The 9,744-nt window shown below is 41.4% G+C and overlaps 1 protein-coding gene across 1 annotated transcript; it reads left to right on the plus strand.

Annotated features, from left to right (window-relative positions):
• The first annotated feature begins 13 nt into the window (after positions 1-13).
• HSPA13 (heat shock protein family A (Hsp70) member 13) lies at positions 14-9,033 on the plus strand. The gene is made up of 5 exons (XM_083498663.1): positions 14-316; positions 2,205-2,545; positions 3,108-3,321; positions 3,675-3,842; positions 4,824-9,033. The coding sequence occupies exons 1-5, from the start codon at positions 292-294 to the stop codon at positions 5,489-5,491; spliced, it is 1,416 nt and encodes a 471-aa protein (XP_083354789.1). The 5' UTR covers positions 14-291; the 3' UTR covers positions 5,492-9,033.
• The last annotated feature ends 711 nt before the right edge of the window (positions 9,034-9,744 follow it).

Raw genomic sequence — 9,744 nt, forward strand, 5'->3', positions numbered from 1 at the left:
GATTGGGTGACGTGTATTGAGGGGAGGGGTCAGCGCGGCACGTAAGAGTGCGCGCCGGCGAGATGCTTGGCTGGCGGGCATTGTAGTTTCCTCCTACGGACTGCGCTGGGGTTTTATGACGAGAGGAACTACATTTCCCAGCATGCGCCGCGCAGCGCGAGGTCCCCCCCCCTCCAAGCGGCGAAGGTACAGTCATCACACGGGTAAACGGCCCAGGAAGCCGGCGAGTGTCACGCATAACAACAGGCGGCGCCTTATAGCACCGGGCCAGGGCAGCGAGAAGTTTCGAAAATGGCCGGGGAGATGACGGTGCTGGGTGAGTGAGAGGGGCCGGCTGAAAGCGGGTCGGTGGTTGTGTCAGCCTCTGCGCCTCGTTAAGATCCCCCCTAAATTCTCGCCTGCCTGTCTGCCTCCCGCTGCTTTTTTTTGGAGGGGGACGGGACCTCGGTCTAGATACGCCGCTGAAACTCAGGGCTCTACGGCGGAATACTCGAAGCTAAAATGAAAGCTTTTGAGTACACGCAGGGCATTGGAGGTGTCTGAAGGGAGCCTCCAGTTCCAGAGGCAGTCTACCTGTGCGTTTGACTGCCAGCCGCGGGGAGGGACGTCGCCTTCATGCGCTGCTTATAGGGTGGCTTGAGGCAAAAGAGGACAGAACTCCCCTCCCCCACTAAATCGCAGTGTAGGAAAGGGAATGCTGCACAACTACTGAAAGTGCAGGAGATCTGTGTTCTTCTGTCTCTGGTTACACGTGTCGGGTTGGACTAGATGACCCTCGAGTCCCTCCCAACTCTGCAATTCTATGAATCCTGGAGGCATCTGGTGGGACCCTTTGGGCTCAAGACGCTGGACCAGATGAGTTTTTTGTCTGACCCAGTAGGACAGTTCTGCTTATCTTTAGGCTTTTGTATTGTGGTATACACTGGGGTCCAGTTACGAGGGCCTTCTGGCGGTTCCCTCGCTGCAAGAAGTGAGGTTACAGGGAAGCAGGCAGAGGGCCTTCTTGGTAGTGGCGCCTGCCCTGTGGAACGCCCTCCCACCAGATGTCAAGGCAATAAACAACTATTTTACTTTTAAAAGACAACTGAAGGCGGCCCTGTTTAGGGAAGTTTTTAATGTCTGACGCTGTATTGTTTTTAATATTCGGTTGGAAGCCACCCAGAGTGGCTGGGGAAACCCAGCCAGATGGGTGGGGTATAAATAATAAATTATGATGATGATGAGGGGGAGGGGTGGAGCTGCTGCCAACCAGGAAAAAAAGTGATCACCTCAGGCGTCTGATCTTTGGTATCATGAAAAGTTACAAATGGTTTTGCATGTATATAGTATCTTCACTGCCCGGGAGGGGGAGAGGCACTTGTGGGATTTTCTGCTTCCGGTACCAAAATAATTTGACCAGTGTCACTGCTATTCATTTGCTGCTTTGCCTCAGGATGGTCCTGGACTTAGGGGATGAGAGTGTTAAAGCACTTCCTTTGCAGACTTCAGTATCTGTAATTTTGCTTCTGGGAAACTGATCAGTGATTGGTAGAGTCACAGGAAGAGGGGTGTTTAGTGAAGCAGTTGAAGAAGGAGAGGATGAAAGTTATTGGTTTTCTCTAGGAGGGTGCCTTTCACTGTTTTTCTAGTTTGGAGTTTGTTACACAGGCAATGTGTTTGCCATCTGCCAATACTGGAAAAGGCTTGATGGACCTGTTTCAAAGAACTGGCAGTGCCCATGACTCATCAGAAAGATTTTATTTGAGTGGATAGCACAGTGAAAATGCCAACAGTGTGAGGCAGCTGTGAAAAAGACACTATGTGCTAGGATTATTAGAAAAGGAATTAAAAAAAACTGGCAGTATCAAAATGTTCTGATTCAAATCCATAATGCACCCCTTTTGGAATATTATGTACAGTTCAAAAATGATATTATAGAGCTAGAGTAGACACAGCTAAAATGACCATGGAGTGTATTAAAATCTAAATGGTTTGGGGGTCTTTAGCTTTTTAAAAAAATATAATTTATGAGTGACACAATAGCTGTTCTAAAAATTGTACCTGCTGTGTATGATCTAGTTGAGATTCCTGCATTGCAGGGGGTTGGACTAGATGACACTGGGGTCCCTTTCAACTCTATAATTCTATGGAAAAAAATGGATAGTCCTGTTAACTTCTTCTGGGATTAATTTTCTGACTTTTAATTTTTCTTTCTTTCCTTTCAGGTTCTGCTATTTTGACACTTTTATTAGCTGGATACCTGGCCCAACAGTATTTACCTATGCCCACACCAAAAGTAATAGGGGTTGACCTTGGCACCACATATTGTTCAGTTGGCGTTTTCCTTCCTGGCACAGGGCAGGTGAAAGTGATTCCTGATGAAAGTGGGCACAACAGCATTCCAAGCATAGTGTCATTCACGGAGGGAGATATTTATGTGGGATATGATGGGCTAGAGCTGGCAGATTCAAACCCACAGAACACTGTGTATGACGCTAAGCGATTTATAGGGAAGCTCTTCACGCCAAAAGAATTGATAAGTGAGAGCCGCAGATACCCATTTAAGGTGAGCTTAATGTTTTGTTTGCCAGCTAACTGCCAATGAGCGTTTTGATACCCACAATTCTCACTGCTGTGTAACAAGTTAGAAGACCTGAGATGATTCAGTTGTTCTAGGAATAGGTGAAGCTGAGGCCTTGTGGTTAGAAGTGCTTCGTACAAAGAGGAGTATGTTTTATATTTTGTGCTGCTGGGAACTGCTTAAATTCACACCACTCTTAAATATTAATTAAATCGTGTGATTTCAGGTAATGTCTAGTTCAGACAAATCCTTTTAAATGAAAAAATAAAGCCTCTATGATGAATTCTGGCATGTTTCTGTGGTTCCTATACATATGGAGTTTTAATTTTGTTTTAGAGTATACTTTTTTGCTGTGTGAGCCACCCAAAGAACTGTCATGAGGTGACTATATAAATATAATGAATAAATAAGGAATTTTACTTCTTAACAGCACACTCCTATGCATGTTCACTCAGAATTGAATGAGTAATTCTGTGTACAGGCGGGTCCACTCACTCATATGCACGTGATAGCAGCTTAAAGATTCTGCTTTTCTCTTGTTTTTCAGATTATTAATAACAAGGGAGCTGCTGAATTTTCCATTGCAACCAATGAGACTTATAATGTAACACCAGAATATATTGGTTCTCAACTCCTTTTGAAATTGAAGAGGATGTCGGAGGACTACCTTGGAATGCCTGTTTCCAGAGCAGTTATTTCAGTGCCAGCAGAGTTTGATGAAAGGCAACGAAACTACACTATTAAAGCAGCAAGACTTGCAGGTGATTCACATTTCCCCTTGTATTCTTGCTAAACTCAGTTTATTTTCATAATGCCATACTTGGAGCATTTTTAATAGTAGGTCAACATTGACTTGTATTTTGCTTTGACTTGTGCAGCGTTAGAAATTGTGAATGAAATTGCTCCAGAATGACAAGCAGGGTTGGAAACAAAATCACTTACAAATACACAACCATTTGTTGTCTGAAGGAGAGTTAGGCACAAGTCTACAAGCTTTAATCATTTTATACTTAAATTTCCACTCAGTCGCCATATTTGGTTTAGAATCATTATTTTACTAGATGGAATAGGAGGCAAAAATACAAATATTGATAACTTATTTTATCTTTTGAAGGACTGGAAATCTTGCGGGTAATTAATGAACCCACTGCAGCAGCCATGGCATATGGTCTCCACAAAGTTGATGTTTCTAATGTTCTGGTCGTAGACTTGGGTGGAGGAACGTTGGATGTTTCTCTGCTGAACAAGCAAGGAGGGATGTTCCTGACCCGAGCCATGGCAGGTAAAGAAGAGTCTTTAATGCTAGGGTTTGAGTCACTAAAATAATTTTACTTGACAGGTCTAATACGGCAAGCTGTAGGTTGGTTCTACATCTTTCCTCCCTGCTTGTATACCATTGGATACACTCATGCTTCTCACTGGTAGCTGAATATGTGAACTGACTTCATTGAAAAATGCTGTAGTTAAGATTACATGGAAAGATGTAGAAGTCCTGTCCGAGGTGCTGCATTTGTGATGGCCTGCCCATGCATGCAAATTAACACTTGATGTTGCAGTAAGCGGGTCATGAATGAATGCCTTGGGTCCTGTACTGGAAGAAAGGCGGGATATAAAGAAAATAAATAAATCTGTGAGTCTTCCCTATGATGAGGTGGACATAGAGGTCAGAGAGGCGAGTTATTGGCCTTAATTTTTGTGTGTCCCATTTACAGTGGTGCCCCGCAAGACGAAATTAATTCGTTCCGCAATTTTTGCCGTCTAGCGAATTTTTCTTCTTGCGAAGCACGGTTTAAACGGTTTAACAAAGCCCATAGGGGAATTCGTCTTGCGAGGCAAATCGCGAATGAAAAAACCTTTCGTCTAGCGAGTTTTTTGTGTTGCGAGGCATTCGTCTTGCGGGGCACCACTGTATTCCTAATATATTTTCTGGACAGTGAGCACCAATGATTTTTTTTGTGGAACTTGCTTCCAAATAAACCTATACTTGTGACTAGCTTAAGCCAGGTTATGATGCACCAAGCTCAGTACAGCCAGCCAGCTGTCTGTGGCAGCTTCTCAAGGGCTCAGTGAAACCACCTGTTTTATGAGATAGCTCATTCAGTGGAGCAAGAGACTCTTAATTTTGGAGTCATGGGGTCATGTAGGGGGTTGGACTAGATGACCCTCATGGTCTCTTCCAACTCCTCAGTTCTATGCTTCTAAGCTATACATATCATTGTCTTCAATTGCTGTGAGTTGTCTGTATGTCGGCTTTGTATTTTAGGTAACAACAAACTTGGAGGGCAGGACTTCAATCAGCGACTGATGCAATACCTATATGATGAGATGCATCACACATATGGCTCTCTGCCTTCTAAAAAGGAAGAGATACATAGACTCAGACAGGCTGTAGAAGCTGTCAAATTGAACTTGACAGTTCACAACTCTTCCACAATCAGAATTTCTCTTACTATGCCACAGCGGAAGGACCAACATGAACCCTTGAAGGAAGAGAACAAGGTATACAGCAAACATGAAAATGTCCCTTCAGAAATCGAAACAGGGATGAATGAGGACCTGAAGGGCAGTCTTAACGTCCCTTGGGAAAAAGTTCTCTTTGAAACAGAAATTTCCCGGAAACTCTTTGAGACATTAAATGAAGACCTTTTTGAGAAGATTCTTGTTCCCATTAAGCAGGTATTGAAAGAAGGACATCTACACAAGACTGAAGTAGATGAGATTGTATTAGTTGGAGGCTCCACCCGAATTCCAAGAATACGTAAAGTTATTACAGAATTCTTTGGGAAGAAACCCAACACTTCTGTTGACCCAGATCTAGCTGTGGTAATAGGGGTGGCCATTCAGGCTGGAATTGTGGGGGGATCGTGGCCCCTCCAAGTTAGTGCTGTAGAAATTCCAAACAGGCATTTACGAAAGACAAATTTCATCTAAGCTTCAGTGTTCTTATCCCATTTTATTTTCTTCAGTTCCATAACTAAGCAGGGCTCTATATGTCCTAACCTAAATCCATTAGCATGTTGGACTGTTCAGTGTACATTAGTTCCTTCCCTGTGTCCCTTGTAAGGGATTAGCTATATAAAGAAGAAAATCTATTGTTAATACTTGAGCTACAGGAAAACATGAGCTCATTTGTTAAGGAAAGCCAATGATCAGAAACATTGTTTCTGAAGCATGATTTTATTTTATTTTATTAATTTAATAATCAACAGAACCTCAAGACTTCTTTACTTGAAAATGGAATTAAACCATTCTTAAGTAATGAGGGAGATAGTGTTGGCATTGTTTCCTGGCACTTCCCAGGAATATGTATTGACTGTGAACTGGCCTGGCAGTAGCAGTATTAATGCAGATAGCACAGCTGAAGTTCATCTTAAATGGCATTTAAAAGCACTTTTCTTAATGTTGCATTGAAGCTTGAATGTGCTTTAGATAGTAGCACTTTACCAAGAGCTGTTCTGCAGATCCTACCAAAAATCTAATGCATTCCTTAACATTAGCCATGGGGAATCATCACTATTGGACACCTCTTAGTATTTCTAGTATAAGGTAGTAAGAGGCAAACATTATGGTTTCTACTTATGTGCTGAAGGAAGTTTGCAATTGTATGTGTTATCACTGGAAACTCCATGATCGTATGGTATGTTGTCTTTGTTCAAGCATAATTCTAAAACTATGGTTTAGTTTAGTGCTATGTGAATGAGGCTCTGGTTTGTGTGCTCCCACTTTCCTTGTCCTCAGGCAGTTGTGAGTAGGTTAGCAGCTTTCTTCCTTTTTTGGTTAACTGCAGCTTAGCTTTACATCCAGAACCTAAACTGTGGCTAGTCTTAACTATGGTTTACTGAAAGAAACCAGCTTCATAAGCCACTATTTTGAAGCTGGCTTGTTGCAAGAATCCAAAATTAAGACTAGCCTCTTCAAATTTTACTTGAGGGAGTGCTTGCACCTGAGACTTATTCATGTAACACTAAACTATAGTCTAATGTTGTGCCCGAAGCAAGGCTAGTGTAAAACTTGGATTTTTCGGTTTTGATCAGTTATTACTACTGAAAAATTCCATAATGCAGATAACTCTACCTTTGCTTTAGTTACAGTTTGTGCAATTCAGAGAACAGTCTTTTTAACCATTCCATAAAAAAAGTTGAAGTAGCAATTTCAGTCTATGCTTTTGTAGAAAGTATTGAATCTAAATATTCCAGGACTCTTGAAAACACTCCATTCTTGTTAATAAGAAAACTGGTATTTTCTGGCTGCTGATGTTAGTCAGCAGCATTGAAGTAAACATCTCATTGTTTACTTATTTTAGATTTAGATTTGCTTCTAAATTTGCAATTAATGACATAGGGATTAATGTTTAATCCTAATGTGTCAAAACGCTCACAGAGTGTTGCAATGTTAATGCAAACAATACTGAGTGTTTTTTGAGGTCTCACCCTCAAATATGTGCAAACCTGAGATACAATGGTCAGAAATTTTCCTAATTATGGTGGTTAAAAATGTGCCATTGTTGAGGAGGTAGTTAACAAACATTATACCTAATTGCCCAGGTTACTCTGCGTTTGTCTACATAGGCACTTTGTCAAAGATCGTCATAATCATGTGTGTAGAGCGAAATGTACTGTACAATGTGGCTCAAAGAACATTGCTGAAACCTAGTTTTCTGAGTGGTTGTTTTTTGTGGTGGTGGACAAAGGGCACGGAGAATGTTTTCAAGGAGCAGAACCAATTGTGTAAAGAGCAGGATGCTGTATGTGAACTGCCCTGTAGTCTTTGTATAGATACTGAAGATTAGGACCACCAACTACTTGATCAGGATTCAAAGAGCTGGACATCTAGTTCTAGGAACCTAAGGATCTTCTGACTCCTAACCCATCCTGCAAAGCAAACTGCTTTTAAAATCTGGATTTTGAAAGTAGATTGTCATAAGTCATAGGTGTTCTGAATTCATGGTTATCAGTTGCTGAAAGAAGCAAATACAAAGAAATCCACTTGTAAACCTCTGTAGCTCATGGGAACTCGGGCCCATTGTTTCTTACTTCGGATATAAAGAAGCAGACCAGTCTTTACTTTTAAAGAGACTTGAATTTTTTAGGTGTACAGCAACAAGAGGTGAACCAAATAAATTGAGAATGTGAATCAGAGATTGTTGATGGAATTGAAGAAAACGTCAAACTTATTCTCAGGCTGTCCTTACAGTATCGGTAGATAGAATACAGCATTTTATCAGCAGATGGCTATGTGAGAAATGAACTTCCTCTTGCACTATGGGAATTCTCCTTCCCCCTCTCCTCATACGGCCCTGGCGTACTCCCTCAATCTCCTCTGGGGGGTTGGGGAGGTACAGACCATTTGGGGGAGAGGAAGGTGAAGTCCTGTTATGTGAGAGGAAATCCACTTGCACAATGTTGGAATGCAACCATAAATTGCATTTTTTTCGTAATGAGAGGAACGTACCTTACATCTCACATTTTTTTCTAAACTTTCCAACACAAGGCCAACTCCTGTTGCCTTTAAAAATTGGTTATAGCCCTTCCATATATTAAAGGGGTTACCCTTCTTGCTTGGCTTGGCAAGAAGAGAAAGCTTTGCCTCACAGCTTTCTGTAATCCATTTTTATTGAAGTTTTATGTTGCCAAATGATGATTTTACATGGCAAGGCAAAGTTACAAGTGAAAACCATACAAGTTTGGGTCAAATATAGGTAAAATTAAGCTTCATGGAAGTCAAACTGTTACAGACTTCCAGGCGCTGATAAGTTGGGTATCTCATCGATCAGGATAGCTTCTAGAAGTTTCTAAAGAGCAGAACGGCAGCCATCTCTGGTGGACCTAGCTCTAAAGAACTGTTTTAAAAGCAGCTTACTCGGGTGCTGTTAAGGCATGCCTCTGTTTATGGCAAATGAAGCAGACTTGATTTTCTTCCCCACCCATACTGATTTGATTATGTTGGAGCCAGCTTACTGGCATCCTTAACTGTGCCCCCTATGAGTTGCTTGCAGAACCCAATTAGTTTTAAGGTTTACTTGAAGATTTAGAGTTCTTTTGCAAAGAAGTAAATGTATTTTGGATTTTAACTTATTATGGCAAACTTGTAAACCATAACATGGCCCCTATTTTTAGACAAATAATTATAGTAAAATATTTTTCTTACTGAAGCCATTGGCTTTAAAACACACACACACACACTCAAATTGTTCTCACAGGTTTCTATAAAAAAATAGACATATGAGAAAAATAAGACTTGGACAGGCGTATTTCATCAGTTGGAATCCTGATGGGTTAGCTAAGTAACATTTGTATCGGCATCTTTTGCTGGAACTACAGTTCCTTTCACACTGGCACATAAAACAATCAAGCTGGGTTGCAGGCTACTGTGAAGCTGGATTTTCTGTGTGGAAAAAGGATAATTTTGTTTGGAGACTGCATTTACAAAATTGTCTTTTTGTATTATCAAAATAAAAGACCTTTTGTACTGTCTGTTGTGCTTATTTTGAGACTGCCCTATTGAATGTAAATGAGGTCATGGCCATTAAACTAGGGTGTTTATAAGGTGGAGGGGAATCTCTCTGCCACATAGCAGTTTAATAATGCTACTGCAGAAGTATGTCAAGGCTTGGAAGGATTTCCATAATCAACACATGCACACAGTTTTCTGAAATATTAAGAGCATTTGCTCTGCAGCTTGAGGATTTTCTAGAGAGCATCCAGCCCACTTCAGACAACGGCAAGCCATGGTTTGTTCTGAGGCTGACAGTGTCTCGTCTCCTCCTTGCCTTCTCAGAGTGAGAGAAAGAGAGAAGCTTATATTCACTGTTCAGAACAAATTGCAATTTCCCAGTTTCATTCCTACAGAATGGAAAACAGCAGCTTATTGCAAACGCTGGAACAGAAGCTTCGCATTTCTTAAGGCTAACTGTACCTTGGGGCAGTAACAAACCTTGGTTTATCGTTTAATTGAACTGGGCTATGGAAAATGAAGGGCTTGGTGTCACCGGCTAATGAATTTGCTAGATTTTATGGCGGGGAATATCCAATTGTGCAGTTCTGTCCTACTTCACTTGCATTTTCTGGGACCTCACAGGTAATATTTTTGTTGGGAGTACTTTGAGTTTCGTAGTAGCGAGTTATCTGGCCATTAGGCAGTACTGTCTACCCTGAACCATAATGACAAACTGGCAGGAAGAAAGT

This window comes from Podarcis liolepis (assembly GCF_965112155.1).
Source record: "Podarcis liolepis genome assembly, chromosome: 4".
Lineage (NCBI taxonomy): Eukaryota > Metazoa > Chordata > Lepidosauria > Squamata > Lacertidae > Podarcis > Podarcis liolepis.

Excerpts from the sequence above, each read along its gene's own strand:
- HSPA13 (XM_083498663.1), top strand. The coding sequence starts at position 292 with ATGGCCGGGGAGATGACGGTGCTGG. Across the intron at positions 317-2,204 it reads CGGGGAGATGACGGTGCTGG|GTTCTGCTATTTTGACACTT; the intron begins GTGAGTGAGAGG and ends CTTTCCTTTCAG. Across the intron at positions 3,322-3,674 it reads TAAAGCAGCAAGACTTGCAG|GACTGGAAATCTTGCGGGTA; the intron begins GTGATTCACATT and ends TATCTTTTGAAG.